Source organism: Chlamydotis macqueenii, chromosome 16 (genome assembly GCF_036417535.1).
Source record: "Chlamydotis macqueenii isolate bChlMac1 chromosome 16, bChlMac1.mat, whole genome shotgun sequence".
NCBI classification, from domain to species: domain Eukaryota; kingdom Metazoa; phylum Chordata; class Aves; order Otidiformes; family Otididae; genus Chlamydotis; species Chlamydotis macqueenii.
In genome coordinates, this window is record NC_141571.1 from 6033402 (window position 1) to 6060420 (window position 27019).

The 27019-nt window shown below is 51.9% G+C and overlaps 3 protein-coding genes across 6 annotated transcripts in view; 1 reads left to right on the forward strand and 2 right to left on the reverse strand.

Annotated features, from left to right (window-relative positions):
• Window positions 1-7994, reverse strand: part of STK4 (serine/threonine kinase 4) — a 50204-nt gene extending 42210 nt beyond the window's left edge. For 2 of the 4 annotated variants that reach the window (XM_086760321.1, XM_086760319.1), the window contains exons 1-7: window positions 7884-7994; window positions 5090-5170; window positions 4106-4234; window positions 2060-2174; window positions 1387-1551; window positions 829-996; window positions 354-491 (exon numbers count right to left, since the gene is read on the reverse strand). In XM_086760321.1, coding sequence (XP_086616447.1) covers window positions 354-491; window positions 829-996; window positions 1387-1551; window positions 2060-2174; window positions 4106-4234; window positions 5090-5170; window positions 7884-7915 — 828 coding nt within the window. In that variant the 5' untranslated portion in view covers window positions 7916-7994. Of the gene's footprint in view, window positions 1-353; window positions 492-828; window positions 997-1386; window positions 1552-2059; window positions 2175-4105; window positions 4235-5028; window positions 5171-5388; window positions 5532-7883 lie in introns of those variants that run through there. The other 2 variants (XM_086760322.1, XM_086760323.1) reach the window with 2 other exon arrangements.
• Window positions 7995-8112: 118 nt separating this feature from the next.
• TOMM34 (translocase of outer mitochondrial membrane 34) lies at window positions 8113-12341 on the forward strand. Its single transcript, XM_086761058.1, has 7 exons — window positions 8113-8248; window positions 8344-8443; window positions 8653-8805; window positions 9423-9583; window positions 9844-9988; window positions 10620-10746; window positions 11258-12341. Exons 1-7 carry the CDS (start codon window positions 8134-8136, stop codon window positions 11354-11356), a joined length of 900 nt encoding a protein of 299 aa, XP_086617184.1. The 5' UTR covers window positions 8113-8133; the 3' UTR covers window positions 11357-12341.
• Window positions 12342-15195: 2854 nt separating this feature from the next.
• Window positions 15196-26036, reverse strand: PABPC1L (poly(A) binding protein cytoplasmic 1 like). The gene is made up of 15 exons (XM_086760630.1): window positions 25844-26036; window positions 24876-25069; window positions 24257-24372; window positions 23458-23597; window positions 22556-22650; window positions 22137-22274; window positions 21507-21602; window positions 20372-20638; window positions 19739-19829; window positions 19321-19446; window positions 17852-17991; window positions 17402-17495; window positions 16437-16567; window positions 15802-15891; window positions 15196-15264 (listed from the first exon to the last, which is right to left on the reverse strand). Exons 1-14 carry the CDS (start codon window positions 26034-26036, stop codon window positions 15808-15810), a joined length of 1905 nt encoding a protein of 634 aa, XP_086616756.1. The 3' UTR covers window positions 15196-15264; window positions 15802-15807.
• Between the last annotated feature and the right edge of the window lie 983 nt (window positions 26037-27019).

The window sequence follows — 27019 nt, forward strand, 5'->3', positions numbered from 1 at the left end:
CACCATGCCTAGATCATTCTAAGCAATCACTTTCATTTGCCTCCCCTTTTTTAGGATTTTAAGATTTTCTTGGCAGTGCTGGTGAGAATTTGAAAGTAAAAAACAACTGTGAAAGCCAAACAAACAAAAAAACAACCCAGAGAAGACAAAGACAGGAAAGTGAAGTTAGATTGGTTCTTAGAGAAGAAGTGAAAAGTTGAAGCTGAATGTAAGATTTTTAAAACGAGATATTAAAAAGTAAAATCTGTACTAAGCAGGAGCAGCAAGAAATGAAACCAACATCTCAGACACACAGCACTGCCTACCCTAGCAAGCCTTCTCTAGAGCTAATGTTCTTGTAAGAAAAGACAGACCTGCAGAAGCTGTGTTGCAGTGGCACGCTGCTCTGGGCTCTTAACAAGACACTGTTTTACAAAGTCCGTGAAGTTGTCTGACCAAAGCTCTGGTTTCCTGAATGTTGGAGGGGGATTGGTAGGAATCATGAAAATTGCCTGAAAACAAAAGAATACTTCAGATTTCCAAACAAAAAGTTTAAAGCTTTTCAACAAAGCAACACAAATACACACAAACATACACTAGCACTAAAAAGCAACAAACATTTCAAGTTAGCCACTTCGGAAGAGTTTGTGCCAACATTAGACACAAATTTGCTCAGAGAGGTCAAGCAGCAAGAAAACAGTTTTTCATTTAAATTGACACTACAAATAACTGACAGAAAACAAATAATTTAAATTAAAAGCAAGATGGCACGTTGATATGTTATTCAGCCAGCTATAATAACAAAACCTTTCCATCCAGTAATATATTTTAAAAGGCCACTGTCCTTACCCTCATAGGATGAATATCTGCGTACGGTGGCTTGCCTTCAGCCATTTCTATTGCGGTGATTCCCAGAGACCAGATGTCTGCAACACAGTTATACCCAATTTCTTGAATCACTTCTGGAGCCATCCAAAATGGGGTCCCTATAACTGTGTTCCGCTTCGCCATGGTGTCCTGAGAAAAGCAGGATAAAGATTCAGACAACAGCAATTGTATTAGCCACAAAGATTCATTAATCGATTATCACCCTAATGTATGCACATTATTAGGTTCAGCAGTACTAGGATACAGAGGGCTGCAAAGAGGAATTGGAATGTGCTTACAGAAGTTACAAATATCCTGAAGAAAAGAGCAAATGCTATCGCAAGCCATTACTTAGGTATGGCAGCTTCCACAGAGGAAGCCCTGCTCTAATCTGCTGCTGGTTTGGCACCTCATTATGCTGGCGTAAAGTGCTGAAAAACAGTTTAGAACAATTTCTCAGAGCCTCCACAAGCACGTCATACTCACATGCAGGTTAAAGAGATAAACTGAAGTGTACACAGTCATCTTTGTTTTACTTACTGTAAGTTGTCCTGCCACCCCAAAATCTGCAAGTTTAGCGTGTCCCTCGGTATTTAGCAATATATTTCCAGCTTTGATGTCCCTGTGTATTTTCCTCATAAAATGCAGGTACTCTAGTCCTTTCAGTGTTGATTGCACTATTGTAGCAATTTCCTCCTCTGTGAGCTAAAGAAAAGAAGAGTTACTGCTAGCTTACCAGTCACTGAGATGTAACGCTACCATGTTTCAGTCTGTTTTCCTGAAATTAATAATTGCTATTTAGTTGCCTTCACTAAAGGTTGCCACACTAATGAGAAATTAGTTACCAATTTACTGCACTAGGTAGTAATATTGGATTACAACCAGCATACACATACACATGTACCATAACCTTTCAGCTAGTAATTCTTATCCCACAATTACCAAAGTAAGGCAGAGTAGAGTCTGTTATTCAAAATCGGTCTGGGTTTTCAGGAAAACAAACAAACCAACCACATTATCCAGATAACCAAAACTCAATCGATGTAATCAGCTTTCCCATTTTCAGAGGAACAAAGGACCAGCATCTCAAGTTATGGCCAATGGTTGTGTCAGGCACTGAACACCAGGAGAATTATGCTCAAACTACTCAGCTTCCTTGAGCTGCTGGACACCCATATTTCCCATTCACACACTCAAAAGAGAAAGGACGTACAGTTTTATTTCGTAATCGAATAATATCAGACACAGATCCAGCGCCGCAGTATTCCATGACTATCCACAGGTCGGTGTTCTTAAAATAGCTGCCGTAATATTTCACCACATGAGGACTATGAAACGTGAAAAAAGGAGAAGACGACAAAGGGTCAAATACCAGTAACCAGCATAACTGAATAAGCACAATATACTGCAGAGTCTCTAAGTACGTCTTAAATTCATAGTTGAAGTGCCACTGAAACCCTGATCAAAAGTATTCCGAAAGAGTCTGAACTTGCACAGGGCTCCCGCAGTCCTGCCAAGCCTCTTCCCCACAGCAGTGCCCATCCGCCCTGCCAGTAAGTCAGTTCAGGGAGCTGAACCCTCTGCAAATAAATCCTACAGAAATAAGGAGCAATCAGCCTTCAGTCTGGTTCAGCTCCCTCACCTGGATTACAACAAGGTCAGTGCTACGGCAAGCAAGAAGGACAAGGGAATGAGAAACAGACCACGGCAGTCCCTGGTAAAGCTGCTGCAGAGCACTTGCAACCAAATGGAAACATTAAATAAAGTCTAAAGTTTGCTGGAAAATAGCTATCATGTTCATGAAGAGGAATGTTCCCCCAACACCACATGCACCTACTTGTTTCTCCAATTTAGTCCAGAATGTATTTTAGGAATCCAGTACAACCCAAGACCGTCTGTCACAGTCAGCTATCTGGCTGCCCCAAAAGCAAGCAACCTAGTAAAGTATATCCGTCAGAATAACTCTCTGTCCTCTGGAAGAGATAAAGCAGAAAACTAACAGAAAGCTTGTTCCTGATTTTGTGGGAGCAGAGCCAAGGAACAAAAGTGCATTTGATCTATTTTCTGCTGAGTATCTTCTAATGAAAAACTGTAAAACTAGCAAAACAATCACACTGCACAGTGTCCCTTAATGCCTGCACAGAAAATGCGCTGCTCCACTGATTCACTCCCTCTGCTGTTCATAAGTGTAAGGACTCATTTGAGGCCTTACAATGTTAATATTTAGTTTCTTTTAAGAAAGAGACATCTAGTAATGCTCTCCAAGTTACACATAAGGTTTTTCACAAACAAATTATTTTCAAGTTACATTTTCTTGTCTGCCACCAGTCACCTTCATTTAAAGACAGTGAGAGTGAAATGCAATAGAGAAAGTGACTGGAACCATAGTTTGATACTGATAGTGTAATTTATTTTAAATTACATTCAAAATTACATTGTCTGAAGTCCACCAAAGTAGTGTTTCGTAAGGCTAAATTCATAATACCAGAGGAAATTAGTATATTTTAAACCTTCAGCCTAGGACACACTTTGAGAGGAGGTCTTCTGCAACACTGAGCTCTTAATTAGCTAAGTTATTACAACATCTTTTCCCATAACAAACATGCAAAGACAACCCAGAGCACCAACCATCAACCCGCAGAGCTGCCAGCAAGTTATTCTGGGGATGCTCAGATCAGCAAACAGCTCGTACCACACAGGAACCTGCACAGGCAGAAAGTGGCCGGCAAGGACAATTCTGCCACCCGAGCAGATGACAGCAGGTAGATTACGCACATGCAAGAGCAGTCATGCATTAGTGGCTCTCATCCACGTGCCCTTAAAAACAATCAAACAAAACCCCCTCTTCTAACAGTGTTCTACGTCCATACCAAATCTTGTTTAGAAGTCGTGACCCCTCTGGACACAGGAACTGCCGTTCTAGCACGCAATCAAGTTACCACTGCTCAACAAGTGATGGCGCATCGAGAGAACCGCAGTAACTGCTCGCACGCTTGGCTCTTTGCTGGCAGCAAGCGCAAGGTTATTCGACTCAGCTCAATGCTCTCTTGTTGCAAGCTCAGTTTTTGTTGTCTTACCTTTGCCTGGTTTAACACTACTCAGTTAACATGACCCAGTTGATACGAGGTAACTTGATGGTACAAGTCCTGCCTTTTAAAAAACATTTAAGGCAACATCATGGCTTTTATTCCATTAAATGCCAGACCATAGACAATACTTCTCTTTGCATACTGACAACGGGTTGGCAGTATACACTTACCTGTCGCATTGCTGCATTATGGATATTTCCTTTATAATCTCTTGCAGGTCAGATTCCACAGGAACTTGTTTAATTGCAACAACTTGACCCGTTTCTTTATGAATGGCTTTGAACACACTGCCATAGGAACTGCAAAACAAAATATTAAACAGACACTGAATACAATATTTTTGAAATGCAAATGTTATGGTTTTGCTTTTTGCAAGTGGAGCCATCAGGTAAAAGATTAACTATCCTTTTGTAAAAATATTTTGTATTTTAATGTAAATAATCACTCTACTAGCTTCTAAACACTGCAATAATACGAATGAGTCACTGCACACCGAGACAGTCGGAAAACAGCCAGCCATCATTAGACTGCCCGTAGCTCGGGAACGGCCCTTTACACAAACCCAACAAATACAACCCTCTCTTTTTCCTGCATACAGTACCAACTGAGTATCAGTAAGAACTACAGCTCTGGTCAGAGAGGTTTGCTTGTTCTCGTCCAATACTATCTGTCTTATTTCCAGCTTCTTTACTTGATAGCAGCCAGGCAGATGTACACGTAGTTTTTTTTCAAATGAACAGCTTAAGGCGGCAAACACGTCACTGACTGAGTGTTCCCATGCTGCCCTGCCTTACCAAGGGGCACAGTGCAACAGAAGTTCACTTCCACCACGCAGATCTTCCGCAAGAGGTACCGGGGATGAACTGCAAAACCTCTGGAGTTCCCACAGAGCCCTATCAACTCCAGATTGGCATTTTTCAACAGTGTTTTAACTCCCTGCTGCGGAGCCGTAAGCTACTGTTTGGATTCAGATATCATACTGTTGGGAAACAAATTCTTTATTCTGTTGCTAACCAAACACTGTCACTATGTTCGCGCATACGTTTGCGGTAACAGGACCAAAGTGAAAAATCAGAGACCACTGAACACATACCCATCACGTAGCTTTGCTCTTAGAGAAACATACATTGGGCACATTGTAACAGAACACGTACCCTTCCCCAAGCTTCTCCAACACATCAAACACTTCTTCAGGTTGCTTGGTTAAACTGTCTTCATCCAGCTTCTTCAGCTGCCTGTATATGTAAGAATAGAGAAATTGTCACATGTAATTTTTGCTGAAACTGAAGAATAAAGAGCACCACTTAAATGTACGCAAGGCTTAGCATGAAGCAAATTGGTTACGAAGTAAGTTTATTTCACCAGACCAGGAGATCAAACATTGTTAGCATCCAACGGCAGAAGAGGACTGGGGACTACAGAGAAGAGAACCTGATCATGCACACAAACCTACCGCTCCTCTTGGTGGAAATGCATCTCAGGCTCTGTACACTGGTGGTCAAATCCCAATGCAGCACTGCAGACTCTTGCACCTACTGAACATTTCTGCTACAGTTCAATATCTTGAATGATAGGATACATACTAAGGCCATGCAAAAGGGAACATTGTCTTTCCTGATGCCTTGGAGTGTGCGTGGAACATTTGTTGGGAGGAAGGAGGCAAAACTGATCTCACCTGTATGTTTTTTACATCACAAGTTCAGATCTTAACTTTGTGGGCCTGGACACATACTAGGAAAATTCTATCAGAAAAAAAAAAAGCTAAAAGAGAGGAAAGGAAACTGATATCTGACTCTTTCAGGATCTTAATGCTGCTTGGTCCACTCCTCTTAAATGCATTGCTAGTGAGAGACAGCTGAAATACTTCCCAGAGAAAAAAAAAACAAACAAAAAACCAACCACACTATGTCCTGTGATCCTTCCCTTAGCCCCTCTCATCCGCAGTACAACTTTCTGGGAAATTCCATACACAAAGCAACACGAAGATCAGCATTTGTTTCAGTCCACCTCTACTACACCGGAGTGCTGTTCACCAAGAAACCTCCTGAAACAGCTAAGGACTACATAAAAAATAAAAAGCTCTGAAAAATCAAGTATTTTACTGTCAAACAAACAGTACGCAACAGCCCACAAATACAGGCTCTTTCATTTTCACAAGGACCGAAAAAAAAAAAATCTGAAACAACAACAAAAATCACTCAAACAAAAAAACAACCTCCAAACTCCCCAAACCAGCTCATCCAAGCTTTTGAAACACAGAAACTTATTTGTCTCAGAGTTTTCAGAACTTACTGGTCTCACATCGAGCAGCGTTTAAAATGAAACATGTTTAGTTGCCTGCAACTGCTAACTACTTAATGAAAGCTCTTAGCGCTGCTGCTAAAGACCACAAATCCAGCCACAGGTATGCTAATTTTGATACTAAATATGTAAGTTTTTGCCCCCAGTTTCTTCAGAAACCAATCATTGATCCCTGGCTATTATGTTTGTGCACAAAAGCCATACAGTAGAAGCTGCTAATGCATGCAGTACATACAATGGCTTCCTGCAGCAAAGGAAACATTCTATAGAAGCAGACTCAGGAAGTGGTGAAATGCTGAAAGAAGTCACTAGCTTCCCTGCAAAGATAAGCGTTGACCAACAGAATGCGAGTTGTCCTTGTGAAAACAGGGAGGGAGGAGGGTGTGGGAAGAGGAGAAAAGGGTAAAAAAAAAAAAAAGTATCATGGACCACACAAGCTGCCATTTCCGAGGAGGTGAAAAAGTGGCGATGGAAGAGGCAGATCCTTCTTTGATAAAATTTAGGCCTCATCTTAATTTCAGCAAAAGGAAAAAAAAAAGAGCTTTTCACATACCCAAACACAACACCCAGACAACTACTGAGCTTGCATCAAACCACCTCATTTCTGCTGCAGTCCAGGAGCACAACTCCCTCGCGCTGTGCAGCTCGCCCGGCACACCCGCTGCTGTCAGACGCGCTCTGCTTTTTTACGGCGTGTTTATACAACACGGCTAGAACACCAACACAAACCAATCTCGCCTGAGTTGTTACTCAGATCTAATCTGAACAACCTTCCAGTTAAACATTGGCGTAAACCATCACAGAATAAAACCATACTTTTTCCTTTTAATAGAAGACACATTGCTGTTTTACTGTTTAACAAAAAAAAGGACTGTCACTGAAGACCAGAGCTGGCGGCTTCCTTTGTTCTCTACCAAAAGCACTCCCTGGGACCCAGCTGCAAACCGCTGATATTGTTCTGACAGACACTTCGTTCAGAGCGCTGCTGATCTCCAAATCACTCCCTCCGCAGCCCTGCTCCGCTGCAGCCTGGCCTTCAGCGATACGTGGCTCACGGCTTCATTCGGAGGTCGCCCCAAACCCCTCAGTGAGCTGGGCTCGCTCCTTGCCGGGGTGACCGGCCCCGGTGCGGGGCAGCGGGAAGGCAGGCAGGGCCTGCACTGGGTGCCCAGGCTGGGCCCGGCACCGGGAGCCTGACAAACCTGCACAAAACTCACCCGGAGGGAGCCGAGAGGAAGGAACGAGCCCCCGGGGGCTCTGTCGCTGCACTGCATGGGCCGGCACAGCCCTCGGCACAGCCGCATCAACCGGTGGGAGCCCCCGCAGCCGCCGGCCCCAGCCTGTCTCCGCGGGTGCTTCGGTTCAAGCCGCGTTCCCGCGCCTGAGCCCGGCGCTGTCACCACACGGCCCCGCCGGCGCTGCCCGGTTCCTCCCGGCGACGAGCGGCTAAAGCCAGCGGCCCCGGCCCTCCCCAGGCTGCTGCCCGCCCGCTCGGGACGACGCCCGCCGGCGGGGCAGGAGCTCAGCGCGGCCGGTTGCCGGCGCCAGGCCCCGCAGGGCCGGGACGCGGCGGCGACGGGAAGGCCGCGGCCCCCGCCCGGACCGTGACACCCTCGCCCCCCGCGGGGCTACACCCTCCCCGCTTACCGGCGCGGGTTCCGCAGCTGCACGGTCTCCATGGCGCTGCGGGGCGGCGGTCGCTCAGCCCGGTCGGCGACCCCTCACCGCGCCATCCCCGCCTCGCGCCGCCACTTCCGGCCCTCGCCGGAAGCGGCGGGGAACGCCCGCCCCCGCCCCGGGGCGGAGGGGGCGTGGCCTGCACGGACCCCGCCCCGTAGCCCCGGCGGAGAGGGGCGTGGCCTCTCCGGTCCCGGCCCGGCGCGGCGGCAGCGGCGCGATGGCGGCGTCGCCCGGCGCCCTGCGTCGGGCCGGTAACGAGGAGTTCCGCCGCGGGCAGTACGGGCCGGCCGCCGCGCTCTACACCCGCGCGCTGGAGCTGCTGGAGGCCGCAGGTACGGAGCGGAGCGGAGCGCAGCGGGCCGGGCGGGGAGCAGGGGAGCGGGCGGGCCCGGCGCTGAGCCCCTCTCCCGGTTGTGTCCCGGCGCAGGGGAAGCCGCCGCCGAGGAGCGGAGCGTGCTGCTCGCCAACCGCGCCGCCTGCCACCTCAAGGACGGCGCCTGCCGCCTCTGCGTCGCCGACTGCAGCAGGTGAGCGACGGCGGGGCCCTCCCGCACCGGGAGGTGAAGGCGGGACGGTGACGGCCCCGCAGCGACACCGGCCCGGCCGCACCGTGCCCCGGGGGCCGGGCCGCGACAGCGCTCCGCGGCCCCGCCCGAGGCCGCCCGCCCGCCCGCCCTCCCTCCCAAAGCGCCGCGGGCTCACCCCGTGCCGGGCGGCTCTGTCCCCTCTGTCGCAGCGCCCTGGACCTGGTCCCTTTCGGGATCAAGCCCCTGCTGAGGCGGGCCGCGGCCTACGAGGCCCTGGAGAGCTACCGGCTGGCCTACGTGGACTACAAGACCGTGCTGCAGGTGGACTGCGCCGTCCAGGCGGCACACGACGGCGTCAACAGGTAAGGCCGTGCAGGAACGCAGCGGCGGGGGCGGCCGCTTCTGGCAGCCTTGCGTTGTTCCTGCAGCCAGCTGGGTCCCCGGCTCACGGGCGAAGCACCCGCGGCCTCTGATGCTTTGCGTGAGGCCTGGCCGTGCTCCCTTTGTCTGCAAGCGCCCTTAACTCCTTTCAAGATGCTGGTTGAGGGCTGGGAGTGAGTTGCCCGGGACTGCTTCTGCTTTGCTCAGTGCCTGTTTTAACACACAAAATAAACTACAGCGCCCTGTCCATTAAGCCTGCCTGCGCTGACTGGGTGTACGGGCTGCTGTAGTCCTTTTCTCATGCTGGAGCTGTCTGCTTCGCTTCATCGCTTGCCAGGCTGAGGAGTGACATGCCCATCTCTTGCTCGCCTGAGCACTGACAGCCCCAGCTTTGTCCTGTGATATTTTTAGCCCTGCTGACATAGAGAAGGTCCTTTCATTAATGTCCTGTCTAGAGAAGGAGCTTAGTTTAGACACATGTAAAGGTGTTAGTGGAGAGATGCTGTCTCGATACAGGAGCCAGGTTAAAAAGTGACCCTGCTGGCCACTGCGTGGCCTGTCAGCCAACAGACGGGTGACTGCCAGCTGTTTCTTCCAGGATGACTAAAGCCCTGCAGGAGAGGGATGGCGTGAACTGGCGTCAGCAGCTCCCGCCAATCCCCACGGTCCCCATTTCTGCCCAGACAAGGTGGAGCGTTCCTTCTGCCGGAGGCCCCGGGGCAAACACTCCTCCTGCAACTGCACCGCTGGCAGAACCAGGTGAGAGCGTGCCCTCGGGCTGGGCACAGAGCCCTGTAGCTGGGAAGGGTGATGAACAAGGCAGCTGCCACGCCTGCTTGGCGTGTCTGCAGCTGGGTCTGGAGAAACCCAGGCCTGGTTCAGCCAAGGCCTCTTTGGTTGATTCTGGATCCTTTGATGTCTCTGTGTCTTGCCTCTGGTATGGGGATATTTGCTTTCTGAGAGGCCATGCTGATCTTGTCAGTTTTATAGCATTCTGTATGCTTTCATGCTGTTTCCAGACCAGACTGCTGTTGGCACGGAGAGAGCTCGCACTCTGAAGGAAGAAGGAAATGAACTTGTAAAGAAAGGAAACCATAAAAAAGCAGTTGAGAAGTACAGTGAGAGTTTAAAGCTCAACCAGGAATGCGCGACCTACACCAACAGGTACTACTCAGCTCTTTGCTGATATACTTCTCGGACCTTTATAAAAGCCACCATGGTATTTCTGGCGGAGCTGTCTAATGTTTGCTCCCAAAAAAATGAATAAAACAAAACCACCTACACATGTTTGCTCTAAGGATGTCTTCCCTGTAGTTTGTACGACATTCTCTAATCAGGTACTGCAAAACCCTGCTCAGGGCTGCTTTAATGCTTGTCTGCCAGGACTGTGGTATTTTGAGTAGCGTCTGCTGCCCCACGAACCACAAATTGCAGACTGCTGTACTTAAAGACTCAAAGTACTTCTAAGGCAACTGCAGCAAGCAGAGCGTATTCTGGACTGGTACAGAAAGGAACCTGCATCCTTGAAGTGCAGGCTCTTATCTTTACAGCAGGTTAGTCTAAAAATCCTCTCTCTTTTTTTTTTTTTGAGATTGAAAAACTGTTTCCTTTTTTCCCCTCTTTTAACTGAAACAAACTTGAGCTCAAGAAGTAAGATTACATAACATATGAGGATAAAAACTGGTTTTGGGGTCCAGCTTTGTGCTGCGCTGGGGCTGGCTGAGATCTGCTGTTATGTTGCAGGAGTGGATGCTGCTTTTAGCCAACGGTCTCTAACCAGGTCGTTGTGTTGCAGAGCTCTCTGTTACCTGGCTCTGAAGCAATACAAGGAAGCAGTACAGGACTGCACAGAAGCTCTGAAGTTAGATCCTAAAAATGTTAAGGCACTCTACAGACGTGCTCAAGCACTTAAAGAGCTGAAGGTAAGTCAGAGCTTTTGAATGGTTTTAAGCTAGGACTAGAAGCCTGTTCTTGCATGATCAGGGCAAGAGATGCCGTTTAGAACTCATTTCTGTGCTAGACAGCATCTGCCATCAGATAGCTGAGACCTGCGTGGACTGAGGAGGGATTTTCTTTCACATCACTCCTTACTGGTTGGATCTTGTGAGTTTATCAGGACTGAGTCCTGTTTCTAAAGATGCTGAAAGCAGCTACGTGTCGTGTTGGGCTTTATCTTTTTGTATCTAGTGAGAGATTCTGTAGGCAGTACTGGACAGCATTGGTATTGGACTCAGCCCACTTGAGTGATGAAATTGTCTTCTCAGTCCTCGTTTAAGCTCGTTAAGTTTTAGAACAGCTACAGCAATGCCAGTGCTTAAACAATTATACTGAGGGAGCCACGGGCTTAGTTGTGTTGCGGGGTAGTAATTCTGCAGCAAGAGCTTTAGACTGCGTTGTCAATGTACTAACAGTTAAAAAATACTCTCCTTCTAGGATTACAAATCAAGTATTGCCGATATCAAGAGCTTGTTGAAAACTGAACCAAAGAACACAGCTGCACTGAGATTACTGCAAGAACTGAACAGAGCCTAGGGTAACCAAGCAACAAGGAAAGCTTTGTTTTCCACTGCAGAAGAAAGCTTTTTCCCTTGTTGGGACCAACCTTAACATAGGATCGGTATTGAAATCTATCTTCCGCTGCTGCTAAGATGTAACAGGTTCTGTGCCAGCACAATGAATGTTAAGACACACAATCTGTAGCAAACTCTATCTGGCTCTAAGATCATTCAAAGTTTCAATGCCCTCCCTGAGAGGCAGAGAGGTTAACTTCCCTGGTCGAAGTCAGCTTGCCTGTAACTGTTGGCCTCAGGGACTCTTTCCGTGTTGGCTAAGATGCATGTGAAGTGGCTCTTCTCTTTCTGAAGAGCTACAGAGGGTTTGTTTTTTGGGGTTTTTTTTTTTTTGTGTGTCCTTATTCAGGTAACAGTTTTGCTGCATTTGTGCTGCTATTACTTAAATAAGATTGCTGCGGGAACTGCTGCAGTTGCCCTGGCACTACGTACCACTCTTGGCACAGAAGCACAGTTACTTGCACAGGGCCGAGCTTGTTCCCACTCCCCCTTGATGCCTGCTGGCCCCGAGTTTCTGCTGCTTAGTGCGCCTGGGCAGATGTTTGCAGTAGCAGCTTTCTTTTCTTTTTAATTATTCTGCACATTTAAGAAAACAGCAGCAAGTGAAGCCTGCCTTGTTACACTGTGCACTACTACTTTCAGATTCTGGGTGCTTGGGAATTTTACAAGTGTTTTTTGTGTTGGTTTTTTTGATTTTTTTTTTTTTTAAAGACACTTTAGCTCCCCTGTGCCTTTTGGAGCAGTTGCTACGGGGTGTTACAGGGAGGAGGGTACGCAGTAACATCCCAGCTGAGGTCTGGCTTACTACTTCAATGCATGTTTATACTTTTTGATCTTCTCCTTATCTGGTATCGATGGCACTGACTTAGAAGGGTAGGTAAAGAGATATTGGGAGTTATTCTACGAAGCATCAAAACCAGTTCTCATTAAAGCCATGTTTATTTTCACTTTAGAGCCGTGTTTTTTTACGTAGTGGATGGCATAGGGCAACTAGAACACTTTAACCACTTAATACTATCCCCACTTTTTGTCAGAGGACTCCAAGCACTGCTGTGACAGTACATCAGGTTCTCTAACCATTGCTCAGCCTTGCACGCTGTGCATGGCAGAGTGCTTTAATTAGCAAGCCAAGATGCTGGACACCACTAGACCTGAGCCAACTTACAGTACAGAGCAGGAGGCAGAAGCTAGCCCACAAGTCAGGGTTCAAATATCCTTGTTTCCTACCTTACTTCTCCCAGCAGTCAGTGTTTCATGCAAGTACCCCACTGAAATGAATTTACAAAGCAGACAATCCCTCTAATGCCATTAAAGCTAAAGACTTCTTAGCATGGCAGCAAGTAGCTTTTTTTGTAGCCCTTTTTGTACACCAAGGGCTGTACTCCATCAGCTGTAAAGGGCCAGGACTTGAAACAGCTCCTCCCTGAGGGGCACAAATTCCTCCGTTCACTCTCACTTTTCAGTGCCACAGCTCTATTGATCCTGGAACCGGCACTTGCCTGAGCTCTTAGCAAGTGTGATGGATTTCAGGGTGAGGAAGCACAGGCCAGCAGTACACAGATAAGCAGAGGAAGGTCACAGAATACAGGAGGAAGAGCTATCCTTTTAAAAGCCCTGCTGTTATCTGCAGTGGCAGACACTTGCACTGTTCAACTACAATTCATTACAACACCTCTAAGCAGCAGCATTCCCCATTTCTTTCCCCTCTCAGCAACAATGCATTTCTGTACCGTGTCTCCCAAAACTTTCCCCAGCAATACCACCAGGTGGACAAAGATCAGCAACAAGACCCTACTTCAAGCCCAGGGTCACTTCTGCTCCCCTTCTGTCCCGTTAACCGTGCTGCTGTCTGTGCAGGGTGTTTCTCAGGCACGCAAAGCAGTGCTGTCCACGTGCGCAGCTGGAGAGTGCCTGTCAGAGGCACGCCTTCACCCCTTCCAGAGGCCACAGCAACTATTCCAGACTGGAGACTCCATATTTGCATCACCGCTCCTGCCTCGGTTCCCTAAAGCCTCACACCTCCCCAAGGAGTTCAGCCAGAGTACTCTGAAAACTTTCCAGTATCGCTTTCTGATAAAGGTTTTAAAGACCCTGGTCTTTGTTCATGTCCTCTCTTAGGCTTTTCTCATGTCCCTGTGTTCCTTGGCCCCACTTTGCACTCTCCCTAATTTTACAGCTGTCTTCTCAAGCCAAGCCATCTGGCATTGGAGGTGGTGTCACAGGTGTATCTGAACTGGGCTGTTACACCTGTAAAAAAGGTCGCAGACAAGCTAGGCAACAGCACAACGAAATTTACCTGCACAGTTCCATTCCAGCTCCTTATATGCATTACACTCCTGCAAATACACATTTTTCCTCTAGAGACAAAGCATAAAAGCTTCCAGCCAGTTACACTTTGGGCAAAATAAGCAACTTAAATGAACATCCTGTATATTAAGTGGATTGAAGTCCTTTATAAGCATCTCACTGAGAAGGAGATATCTAAACAGCACACAGTTCAGGCTGAGGCACCCACTATGAAGAAAATAAATACTTAAAGCCCCAGGGAAGAGTCCCAGCCAAGCAGAACAGACACCACGCGGGAGCAAATGTGTAAGCAATCCTATGAAAATGCTGGAAGGAAAACAAGAGGTAGGAGGGACGACTCAGCAGCGAGCTGAAGTGAGAGTACGATACAGCACAGAAGGAAGAACGAGACGGCAACACCGGCACACAAGTTGGACAGAAAGAAGGTAGGTGGTGCTGATGGAGGTGTGCTCCTGTCAGCTCAAGGACACAGGCAAGTAAGGTCACTGCATCACCAGTCTCAAGTACCGAGGAGCCTCCTGGGACTGAAATTCCTTTCCTGCACAGAAAGAGCAGAGCATTAAGGCCAGGATGACAACAGCAACCTGCTCTAGGAGAGGCCCAGAGGGCAGAGCACATAATAACGTGTCCCAGTTACCCCTGTGAGAACAGGACACGATGCAGTTAGGAATGTTTTCAGGCCCATCAGTGACTCCTTGAAACCACTGGCCAGGAACACACATTGGAGAAACAGCTTTTGATTTACAGCTGCTCCACGATACCTCAAAAGCTGTCTTGTGCACCAGACACACACACATCATGTGCTGACCAGCAGAATACACTTGGTCCCAGTACAGCTGCAGGTGCACAAGGTCCGTTACAAAGGAAGAACCACAGGAAGAGGATGCCTTTTAAGAGAAATTGAAAAGGGCTATCTAGAAAGATTAAAAATCCAGGTAGATGGTGTGAAATTTGCTTAAAGCCATCCTCCTAGAGTCTGAAAGAATCAGGAGCACCTGTTCGTTGGCAATTTATTCATTTAATCCTATATGTCTCATCTTGTCCCCAAGCCAGCACTCAGGACTGCCACCCTGCCAGCATCAGAAGCTTCAAACGCTAATTACAGCGGCCTGACGCAAGCCCATCCCATCACCTGCATGAATCAGAGAAAAAGTATTTGCTGTCCTTCTGCAAAGGGAACTAACCCGTGCTTTGGGGGGGGTGGAAGCATCAGTTCTTTATTAGTGTCAGCTACAGGAACAAATAAAACTACAGAACCCAATAAATTCACTAAAAATGATGATTCATCAGCACTTGTCCTTTCACAGGCAACTGAACCAGGCTGGGTTCCACACTACATTTCACAAGATGCTTTCAGTAGCAAGGAGAGAATTAACACGGGGATTTTTACAGGTGCAGAAGGAAGCAATTCTGCAAGGTTTACAATACACACCAAAAAAAATAGGATGGGGCATTGAAGACAAGCCAGGGTCACTGTATGGGCATGATTCCAAAAGCACGGTGGGATTGCTGCTGCTGTTCTTCAAAGGCAATGGTCTCGGGGCTCGCTCTCAGTCCTGAAGTCTACAAAAAACCAAAGAACCCCCATATGCAATTTTCAACTGCTAAAGACAGACAAGAATTTACCTGAACTTGGATTAACACACAGTTTCCATGCAACCACAATTCAAGATATTATTACCTTCAGAGGGGTACGTGAGAGTCCGAATTGCTCGTTAATGGGTCTGTCCCAGCCTCCGCAGCAGGGCCAGCTCTCCTGATCAAGCCCGCACAGGGCCGCTAACATTTTATAGGCTATCTACTGACAGGTTCTGCAAAAAACACTGGGAAATCCCAGGAAAGATTGTGCTGGTCCCCACTACACCTACAGAAAAGCAAGGTCCTTTCCTATCTTCATTTCTGGTTGCACTGTTATTGCCCTCATCAACGCAGAAAAACACCGCACCTGCAGTACACTTAAGTCTGGAAAGTGGAGGATGCAATTTAAGAAATGGAATATTACAGTCAAAGACTCATGTTGCTCATCGAGACATACTTGGTCTGGACAAGAAACGCAGTCCCCAGTTTCAGAGGTAGAAACTCCGAGCTCCCCACACCTACCCGCAGTCACTGCAGGAACGCCACGGCACTGCTCTTGTGCGAGGTCTCGGCAGCCTGGTGCGCTTGGAGAACAGCGACTGCTTCCTCGATCTTGCAACAGAGAGCACAAGGAGGGGGGATTGGTGTTGCTCCAACGTAGGAGCGCACTGCACGAGGAATGCGATATTCCAGACGCTGGGGCATCTCTCCTTACAGAGTCAGAATTTGCCAGAGAGAAATCAGACTTCTCTGGTGTGGTGTGAGGCAGCTCCACCTACAGAGCCCAGGCTCCTTCAAAAAAGTGTCACTGGAAGGGTAAAAGGGAATCCTGCCTCCAAGCAGCAACAAGGAGGTGCAGTCAATTCACTGTGACTGTTTTGACGGGAACCAAAGCTAAATACCCACCAGGATTAAGGGGGAAACTGAAGAAATGCTGCCGAGAGGCAGCGTTTACCTGGTTTCAGAGCATTTCCCTATCTCCTTCCAGGGAGCAACACCCACCCTGCTTTTCTCCTCTCCCTTCCCAGCTACCTCCAGATCACCTCAGAGCCTGGCCCACGCTTTTGGGGAGCTGCCCTGAGCTTCTCCTTCTGCTGAAGGCAGGTGGGTGTTGGGACACTGGGTGCAGTGCCATCAACCCAGAGCCCTTCTCCTACCTTGTAGCGCAGGGAGTCGGGGGACTCCAGCAGCAGCAGCAGCTCCGAGTTGTCAATCTCCAGCAGCATCCCAGTGATCTTGCCGGCCAGCGAAGGATGCATCGCGTGGATCAGAGGGTAGAGGCGCTCGCCTGCTCCGAACACCAGGAAAGACATCAGCACTATGCAAGCCCTCCAGTTTTTTTAAAGCCAGTGCAAGCCCTCCTGCCCTCCCAGCTCTGCCCTTTCAATTGTAAGGGGATACATGGGTGGTGATGCTGCTCACAAGCAAACGTACTCCAGCATGTCACAGCAACAGTGTTTGCAGGCAAAATGCTCCCAGTCCCACTGCAGCGTCCCCCATACAGCTGGGAGAATGAGCCCTGCCTACGGGGCACGCTTACCAGGAGGACAGCCATGCGAGGAAACTGGTGTGGAGGAGGAAAGCCACCTCTGACTGGCCAGGGACAATGCTAATTGCCCTCCTCCCGCCATTCCATCCTCCAGCACAGGGATTATTTCCCTGCCAGATTCTCCACTGCAGTTTTGCCGGGGTGTCTCGGCCCTGTGCACATACCTCCCTCTTCCCTCCCCAAATCACTCTGCTCCCAGCCCTCCCTTGGACAGGGCTGACCCCAGCCCCTACAGCCAGCAAACTGTTCATCAGCGCCCGAGAGCGCGATGCAGGATGGCTCAGAGTTCAGGGAAGGGCAAACGCCCTGGTGCAGCCTGGCAGCACAGGCACGACGGGGCTCTGACGCTCCTGCGGAGCTTTGCCAGACGCTGTCTCATTGTTCGGCAGTGAACATAGACAGGGCATGATTCCATGCCCTTCCCTTTTTTTTTTTTTTTTTAAATAGCATAATATTAGAGCAATCCCACAAAGGCTTACAGCTTCCCCTAGCAGATAGTTTTCCTTGGTGTGCGTGCAAATCCACATGCACACACAGCCGAGCCTGCTCCCGCAGAGCGGCCGTGACACCCACCTATCATTTGCTTCTGCTCCTGAGGAGGGGCTGCTGCGAGCACGGATGCCGTCAGCGGCTCCTGCCCCTGGACGTGCACGGCAGGTTCTCCTACCTGGGGAAAAAACAGCGGAGAGCAGCAATCAAAGGCTGGAAGCGATGTGCGAGTCACCCGGATTGTGGGAATGGTGCTGGTCCCCAAACACAGCGGGGCATCTCCCCCTTCTGAGATGCTGATGCAGGCTCTGGCATCGCCTGTTTGCATCCGAACGCTGGCTTCCAGGAACGCCAGAGCCAGACATCGCGGCTGCATGGCTACTGGATCCGCAGCCCCAGTTACCCCAGCAGCCCCTAGGAAAGGTCCCCATAGCACCAGTCAAACAGAGCCGTGGGGGCCAGTGGCCGCGTTAACCCACGACTGACGCACGTCACAGCGGCCGCACCGAAGCCAGGAGCCCGCAGAGCGGTTACCTGCGGGGCCACCACGGGCGGCAGGTGCCCCATCGGCTGGACGTTCCTGACGGCTGAGGAGTACTTGTACTGCGGGGCACCCCGTGGCAGGGCGGGCGAGGAGGGCACCCGAGAGCTGATCGTCTGTGTCCCGATGTTGGCTGCAATGGGGACGGGAATGTTTGTAAGGAGAAGCCCGTTAAACGCACACCCGTGCCGAGGAGGCTGAAGCCCCAAGGGCAGCGTGCTCAGCCAAAGGACCTGAAAAATCCCCCCACGGGCTCAAAGCAGCCCCCAGGTCTAAGGCAGCTTCCCCGGGACAGGCAGGGCTCTGCCATCCTGCCACTCAGCCGGGGTTGCCTGGTTTTGTGCAGAGGGCAGGAGAGCTGGCAAAGGCACCTACGCCTTGTTGCTTCTCCTCCAGAAGCACCCACCTGCATCAGCAGCCAGAGGATGGACACAGCACCGAGGAGGGTGGGCTGCAAGAACAAGTGCCCCCTGCTCACCCTGGCCCCCCTCCTGCAGGGACACAAGGGCAGGGGAAGGAGAGGATGAGGGCAAAGGAGAGGGGATGAGCCAAAGGCAGCCCTCCTGGTCCCCCGGCTCGTTTCAGCAATACGATGCTCAAAGCCAAAGACCACCTTGGCTAAATCGCATGAAGCCGTGGGGGCTGTAGCTAGACTCTGCCCCACCAGACGGTCCCACTTTTTGGGGGGCCTCAGACCTTCACCTGCTCACCAGGTGGGCAACATCTGCCTCTCCTCAAAGCCCATCCATGGAGGAGCCTCAGAGCAGGCTACACTGCGAGCCCCGGTGAGCATCCTCCTCCTCCTCGCTCACACGAAAGGCAGAGGGGTGATGGGACAGACACGGGGCTGAAGCATGCTCGGGGTGAGGAGCGCTCTGGGCATGACATGTGGGACAGCAGCTTTGTCACCACCCCACCAGGAGCATGGCTGGGCCATGCTGGCAAGGCAGAGGGGGACACCTTGGGCCACAGGGACAGCCCCAGCACAGCCAGGCACTGAGGGTGCCAGCAAGGTCTGGGTCTCAGGCCACAGCTCCAGACACCTCTGACATGAGCGTGTTTTGCTGGAGCCTTGGCTGTGGGTCAGCCAGAGCTGGTGAGAGTCCACGAGGTCCTTTCCCAGCCTCCGCTCGGTGTGAGCACTAAGCCTAGGGTGTCACAGCTGCACCATCATCATCTTTAATGAACATATGCAAGGAGCAGTGGCCAACCAGACCAACGTGCATATCAGAGACCTGTCCTGTTACCTGGGAGGCCACAACCTTCCCCAAAAGTTACATACTTATTTACTGCAAACACTGCTCCAGTCCCACCACATCCAAGGACAACACCATCCAGACCCCTCCTCGAGCAATCCCACAAACCCATCCATCTTCGGAGGCAGACCCAAGCTCGCCGCAAGCACTCTTGCCAACATGTGGCCACTACAGCGATGTTTGAGGCGGGTCCTTCCCCCACTCACCCACTCTCTGGGCCTGGGGGGGCACGCGGGGCACTTGGGTGGAAGCTTGTCTCATGGTGCTGATGTTGGACAGCAGGCGCCGGGGCGGTGCAGCGGCCCTCAGGATGGGGGTAGCTGCAGGATACGCTGTCGTAGAGATGGAGCACAATTAATAAAGCTTCTTGATAGCAAAGACATGGAAGGAGATGTGGAGGGGAGTGACTGTGGCTGGGGAAAGCTGGGGAGCACCTCGCCTCTGGGTCAACCCCAACATCTCATCCCCTGGTACCCATCACCATGATCCCTGCCCCAAGCCCCCGTGCACTTCTCCAGGCAGCAGCTCCCCATGGCTACAGGCTTTGTGCTGCTTTTAGAGATCCTCAGTCCCTAACCGAGCCCAGCTCGTGCCGAGAGCCCGGGGAGAGGCAGGCTGACTCACGGGGAGGCCGGGAGGGCTGCGCACTCCAGCGAGTGGCGGGACGGACTGGGACAACTGGGCTGGGGCTGTAGAAGGCAGCTCTGGTTTGTGGCTAGGAAAGGAGAACATGTTATCCAAGGTGACTTGGGAGCTGAGCTGAGCCAGGTCTCACCCAAAGCATCTCAGCGGCTCTCACACGCAGACAAGAGCCAAAACCACGCTCTGCAGTGTGCCAGAGCACTTTAAAGATCAACCTCCAGTCCTGCTGCCTGCACATCCTCCAGCAGCTCTGCTTATCGCCTCCCCATGAGCTTTTGCACTTCTACAACCCTTCTCCCTCCCCTCCTCTCATCAGGGGACTTGTTCTCCATGCTGACATCCTCCCACCGAACTCCTCCTTGGTTCCCTCCTCTGAGGGGCAGTCGGTGGCTACGAAATCCCCGGCCCATTGCCTGGAGCCCTTGCACCCCACCAGCGTTTTGGCAAGCCCTGCCGCTCACGCAGAAGCTCAGCGCTGATCCCACCGACCCCAGCACGCACGTGGGTCTGCAAACACCAAGATAACGCTCCTCAGCTCAACTGCCACCCCCCTCCTCCAGCCCAGGGCAAATTCGGGTCCCCGTGCGAGGCCGCCATTCAGAAATGGGGACTTACCTGAGGGATGGGGGGTAGGAAGTACCCCGGGGGGGGCTGGAAGGAGCCCAGGAGAGGGCCGGGCAGAGCCCTCATGGTGGCTAATCTCTGCATGTACTGGTTGGTGAGGATTGCTTTCCTCTCCTCTTTCCTTTGAGCGAGCGCAACGTAGAGAGGCTTTGTGCTGACGATCCGCCCGTTCATTTCCGTCACGGCCTTGGTAGCCTCTTCTGGGGAGGAAAAACATACAAAGCCAAACCCTTTGCTGTGGCCACCCTCTGTCATCACCTAAAATTGGATTAGAACAAGACAGCTAAGTCCACAGATCGCCGCAGCACCCGCGAAGCACAGCGCAGTGGGGGCACGCGGGACCTGCCAGCCGTGGGCAGCCCCCATGTCCCGGGTGGGACGGATGGGGCTCCACAGAGGGGTTTGCCTGGGGAAGGGGAGGATTTGTTCAGGCAAAACCAGGAGGTTTGCAAAATGAAGACGGCAGAGTCTGGGCCAGCCCGAGATCCGCAGCCTGGGATCTTCAAGGGGGGCCTGTGCCCCAGCAACGCTCCGGTGCTCAATGCCGCAGGAGCCGGCCAGGGATCGGTGGGACGCTGTGCCCTGCCCAAGGGCCAGGCAGAATCTCTCCCCAGCAGCTGGCACGCTACAGGTATCTGACCTTAAAGCCAGACCATCCCTCTGTGTCCGTACGCACAACCTTCAAGAGAAGCTTGACACCAAGACCGGTGGCAAGACTGACACTTCCATGTTTTTCCAAAAGGCAAAACGCCAGCCTGTCAGCCAGGCGAACCCTGCTCTCCCCAGAGCGAGGTGGCTTGTGGTTGTTTCTGTTTGTATCAGTGTCACATCTGTCCCAAACCACGCAGCAGCTGTGCAGTATTCAGAATGATGTGGCTTTAAGGTCCCGTACCCTGCTGGGTACCAGGGCTGGGGTAACTCAGCAAAGCTACAAAATATTTGCTGCATCAATCAGCTCCCCGGGACAGCACGGGGTAGAAGCGGCATGTCCTTCACACTTGGCTTGAGATACAAGCCACCAGCGGGGAACCATAGCTCAGCAGGGCGATATTCCTGATCCATTTCCAAGGGCTGAGCGCACAGCTGGCTGACCCCAGGAGCCCCAGCGACAGCCCCAATTCCTCACCTTGGCACTGGTGATGGTGCCGTAGGGAGAGAACTCCTTCCTCAGCCTCTCGTCATCTATCCCATCATCCAGGTTCTTCACGTACAGGTTGACCCCCTGCAAACAGGCAGAAAAGCAGCTTGGCCTCCGGGCTCCCAAAGTTCACAGCAGCTTTTCAGGCTGGATGAGTGTTCCACCAGCAGCTGAGGTGAAGGGTGGGACATCCCACAAACGTGTCCCTTCCAGAGCTGCCATGGGACCAGTGATGTGGAGAGGAGCCAGGACCATGTACGTGCTCCACTCGTAGGTGAAACACCCTGAGTGATGAGGGCACTCAGACCATTGCTGTGAAGCTGTTCCAAGAGCTCAGGAAGCCACCTCTTTTCCAGACTAACATTTTAATTTCTGGAAAAGAGCAGGTCCGTTTGTTCACCTCTCAGGATCATCCTGGGTTTAGATCTCTCTCCTCTCTCCTGACACTGCTTCCCAGAACACGACCAGTGACTAGATCCCTGTGGAGGTCTTTTAATTGCAGAAAGGACCCATCACTCTGATCTGCTCTGGAGAACCCCGTGCTGTCCCCAAGCCGAGGATGTCCCTGGATGCCTGGGGCACGTCCCCCCAGGACAGAGCATCCCATTCTCCCCTTACCTGGTACCTGCTCACTCGTTCCTGCTTGATCTGCTCAAATTTCCGCTTCAGCTCGCTCTGGCGCTCCAGCCGCTTCTGGGCTCGGCCCACGTACACCATCCGCCCATTGATCTCCTTCCCGTTCATGTCAGCCACCGCCTGCCCGCGGAGGGAAGGGCTCTGAGCACAGCGGGAAGCCAGCGGCCACGGCTCTGCTCTTCACTCACCACCCCCGTCCAGCCCCACCATGAGCAGAAACCTCCCTGGGCGAGGGCAGGGAAGCAGCTCTGCTCCCCTTTGCCAGGTCCTGCCTGTCCAGTCACCCTCGCCAGTGCCAGCACAAAGCCAGTGAGGTTCCCCTCGCCCAGGGAGAGGTGGGAACACCAGCAGGTGACAAGCCCGGGGCTGAGACAGCAGATGGCCAGCGAGGAGCCTCTTGCCTTCTGGGCTTCTTCGTGCTTCTCAAAGTTGACAAACCCGAAGCCCTTTGAGCGGCCGGTGTTGTCCATCATGACTTTGACACTTAACGTCTTTCCTGCAAGAGGGAAGGAAAGTGTCTGTAGAAGGGTACCCACCGCGGGGCTGCTGCTGGCATGCGGCACCATGCTCAGGAGCCACCATGAGATGCCAGTCCAGCAGGAGACTGGACGGCCATGGCAGCATGGAAGAGCCAGGAGACAGACAGCAGGATCCCTGCTGCGAGGCAGGGACGGGAGGCTGTGCGTGTCGGTGAGGGCAATCTCTCCCACCCCGAGTGCTGCTCTCATTGCTCTGGACTTTCTGGTTTCTCCAGGCAGTGCACTGAGCCCCTTTGGCCACAAGTCCTCATCTCCTTCATATATGAACACACATGTTGGTTCGTATGAACGGTATTCACAGATTACCTGAGCTAACACTGGCCAGGCATGGCCAGCATGGTCCATGCACTGGCACAACAAGAGGCATCCTCCAGTAACGGACTAAACTGGAAAGCCTTTTTTGCTTTAAATTCAGGCTCAGCATCGCTTTTTCCAGGGGCTCCTACAACCAAACAGCACGCTGGTTTCAAGGTAATTTCAGAAACTAACAAAACAAGACACTCCACTTTTGTTACCCAAGAAAGTAAAAAAAACCTTTTTTTTTTTTCCTCAGAAAAGCAACTAATGGAAGTTACCCTCCACCACTGCAGGAAGGTGCACGTACTGTCCTGATGATTTAAGTTGCTGTGGTCCTGGGGTGAGGTAGTGTTTAAGCAAGTTCGATCCCAGTATTTCAATCAAGCACTCTCCCCAGCTTTCTTTACCATTGCCCCAACTCCAGTTTACCAGACAGGAGGATATTTTGCTTTAACAACTGTACTCACCAAACTTGGAGAATATCTCCCGCAGTCTGTCGTCATCCATGTCATCCCCAAAGTTTTTGATGTAGACGTTGGTGAACTCCATCGCCCTAGCCCCAAACTCTGCCTCGCGCTCTTTGCGGGATTTGAAGTGGCCAACGAACCTGCAGGAAGCAAGGAAAGGGACATGAAACTCTCCATGACCTCTGCAGGGAGAAGATGGACAGAGGAACATCTGTCTCAGTACAGGCCAGGAGAGACCCTGTCACCTCAGGTTGTGCTTTGCTCACCCATAAAACCACCCTGTGGTCCACATCCAGCAACCTCAGCAGGTCCCACCCGGGTGTTCCCCTACCCAGACCCCGCTTGGCACAAAGGTCTATCAGGTATCCCCAAGCCCCTCGGGCAGCCGCTTGCCTCTGAGGAGCCTGGGATGTAGAGAAAAAGGTGATGCAACATAAGCAGAGAGCTGAAGAACAACAAAACCTCTTCCTGTCCAGATTATCTGACGCTGACAGCTGAGATCGAGGACCAGCCCTGCTTTGTGGGCACTCATTACACCACCTCAGCAATAAAACACAGCCCGGGGTTGGACTCCTTCCCTGCCGTCAGGAACAGCTCCAAACCACTATCGCACTTCCACCAGCATCGACCGCGAGTGGCTCAGTGCCCCAGAGAGCAGCGGAGCTGCCGTGCCCAGCATGGACAGGATGGGAAGAGGGGAGAAAACGGAGAGCAGCAGGAGCTGGGAGCCCGTGCAGGGCAGGCATTTGCTCCCGTGCGCACGCAGAGCCGAGGAGACGCTCTCCTCTCCGGCACTTACACCTTCCGGTCGTTGAGCAACATCCCATTCATGGTCTCGATGGCCCGAGTCGCTGCCTCGTGAGTCTCAAAGTGAACAAAGCCGTAGCCACGGGACCCGTTCTCGTCACAAACCACCTACAAACGCAGAGTGAGGAGGAGGAAAAAAAACAAAAACAAACAAACAAAAAACCGAAATGAAAAAAAAAAACAAAACCCCAAACATGTTTTTTCTGCGTGCTTGCACATGAGAAAGTTGCAGGAAAACCCACCCTCGCCTTCCAAGGGTATTTACCCTCCCTGACATCCCGCCTCCGCTGTGGTGGCTGTTGCCAGCAGCCAGGGAGCCGGGCGAGCCCAGGGCCAGGTGCCGGTGCTTTGTGTGACGCCCAGGAGCTCGTGGCTCACCAAGACCCAAGCACTGAGCTCAGCCAACACACAACGGGAAGGAGAAGGGGGCAGGGGAAAAAGCTCCCAATCCCAGGAGAAACCAGCAGGGCCTTTTGGCTTCAGAGCAGGTGGGAACTTAGAGGAAACTTGACGGGAAGCAAAACGAGAAAGTGAATTTCAGCTGGCTGGAGCGCACTGCTGAGAACGCAGGGCAGCTCTGCAGCAAGCCCTCTCCTGCAGGGCCCACGTACCTTGCACGACAGGATGTTTCCAAAGGCAGAGAAGGTGTCGTACAGGGCTTTGTTATCAATGGAGTCGTCCAGGTTCTTGATGAAGATGTTTCCAACCCCCGACTTCCTGAGCCCCGGGTCCCGCTGGGACCACATGATGCGGATGGGTCGGCCTTTGATCACTTCAAAGTTCATGGTGTCCAGGGCTCGCTCAGCTGGCAAAGCGGCAAACACAGGAGGAGGGAGAAGGGTAAGAGACTGATCCTCTGCACATCCCACAGCAGCTGGAGCAGGCACAGGGATTCATTTGGGCAGGGGCTTGTTAACCTAAACGAGATGGGCAGCTCTGCCTCCCAGGGCAGAGGGCCTCCCTTCCAGCCACACCACTCCTTCCTTTTTAAGATTGATTTTTTTTTTTTTCCCCCCCTCTCCAAAGCATGTCTGACTCCCACAGGATCATTCATTTCACTGCAAGCTCCAGTTTGGCAGATGCCCAACTCATTTACCCAGTAAGGATTTTGGTCTCCAGGGCAACTAACCCAACACCTTCCCATCACTGCTGCTCCAACACAAAACATCTTTCGGTTACAGTGCTGTGTCACTGCCAGGAGAGGGGCCTCACCTACCCACGCCACGAGCCGGCAGGCAGCCGGCTGCCCCAGGGAAGGGCAGAAGGGGTTTTGGTGCCCTTCTCCATCAGCTCATGGAGGGAGGGGACTCTTGCAAGCCACTTTCCTCTTCCCATACAAGCCCCAAGCCCAGTTGCCGCATCCTCTCCCAGTCTCTAAGCAGGAGATGGGAGTGGGATGGGTCACCTCCTCAGCCAAAGGAGAGGAGAGAGCAGACTGGGATTAGTCACAGCCAAAACCCAACATCAGCAGAATGTTGCCAAGCTCAAACAGCTGAGGCATCTACTCAAACAACCGCTTCCCCCTTCCCTCTCTTGCACACCCCAAGTCCCAGTCGGGGCTGCATTACGGGGAGCCTACCATCTGCGGGCTGCTGGAAGTTTATGTAGGCATAGCCCAGTGATCGGCGCGTGGCAACGTCCCGGCACACTCGGATGGACATGATGGGCCCAGCAGGCGAGAACTTCTCGTAGAGCATGGCTTCGGTCACGTCCGGGTGGAGGTCTCCCACATAGAGAGAGGCTAAGGGATAGCCAGGGCCGCTAGCGTTCATGGTCAACCACAAAGCTCAGCTGCAGAGGAAGACAGACCCGAAGCTGCAGGGCACAGGTTTTGGATCGCACGCAGCGACCGTGGACCCATGCCGGGGCTGGCCCCACTGCAGCAACAAAGCTGTGCCCTTCCCACGGGCCATGGTAGGGCTGGAAATGCCCCAAGGATGCTGCAGCTCGCAGATATTTTTTAGGGATACTTCAATGCAGGTGCAAAAGTTGAGCCGGGGCAACCTGCACATGTCGGAGCCCCCGCAAACCTAGGGAGTGGCCAGAGAGACGCAACACACCTCACACACCGATTTGTTCCTTTTAGCACTCAAAACCCAAGAGAAGTAAAATGAGGTTTAAATGCACGGAAGGTAACCAGCCTTTCTCCACCAGAGACTTCCATTTTAATTCCTCTTTCCATCCCAGCCTGAGGAGCACAGGTTGGCTTCAACGCACGGTGTTGCCATGCTGGGGGAGCAGCTTCCTACCAGCAGCTGCACCCAGCGCTCCCAGCAACCGGCCCCGTCCCTGACCCAGCAAACACAGGTTTTCAGCCAGCCCTTCCCACAGAAACAAGCTCCAGCTTGCTGAGGAGGCCCCCAAAGCAGGAAAGCGATGCTCAGTCTCCCACCGGTTGCAGTTGGGTCCGGAGCGGGGTGCGAAGGTGCCGGTTGCTGCTCGAGCCCCCCGCGGTACAGCCTGGGAAGCGAGGAACGCAGCTCCTGCCCTAAAAGCTTGTAAGCCCATCTTTGGGGCCCTTACCTTGGAGCTCAGAGACATTTATTAAGACACCTTACGGATGCTCAAAATAATCGCACACACAGGGAAGCGCATCGAGCAGCCCCGCAGCCACAGGCAGGGTGGGCGCCAGCCCCACCCGTGCTACCGAGACCTCCCCGGGGCCCCGCCGCCAGCGCACGGACGCAGCCGGGGGAGCAAGCGGGCCATGCCCCCGCAGCTGCCGGGGCGGGGAGGGGAGAGGACCGAGGGCGGC

Excerpts from the sequence above, each read along its gene's own strand:
- TOMM34 (XM_086761058.1), top strand. The coding sequence starts at position 8,134 with ATGGCGGCGTCGCCCGGCGCCCTGCGTCGGGCCGGTAACGAGGAGTTC. Across the intron at positions 8,249-8,343 it reads GGAGCTGCTGGAGGCCGCAG|GGGAAGCCGCCGCCGAGGAG; the intron begins GTACGGAGCGGA and ends GTCCCGGCGCAG. Across the intron at positions 9,584-9,843 it reads TGCACCGCTGGCAGAACCAG|ACCAGACTGCTGTTGGCACG; the intron begins GTGAGAGCGTGC and ends TGCTGTTTCCAG.
- PABPC1L (XM_086760630.1), bottom strand. The coding sequence starts at position 26,036 with ATGAACGCTAGCGGCCCTGGCTATCCCTTAGCCTCTCTCTATGTGGGA. Across the intron at positions 20,639-21,506 it reads GCACCATCACCAGTGCCAAG|GTGATGACAGAGGGTGGCCA; the intron begins GTGAGGAATTGG and ends ATCCAATTTTAG. Across the intron at positions 17,496-17,851 it reads CGCCCGTGGTGGCCCCGCAG|GTAGGAGAACCTGCCGTGCA; the intron begins GTAACCGCTCTG and ends TTTTTTCCCCAG.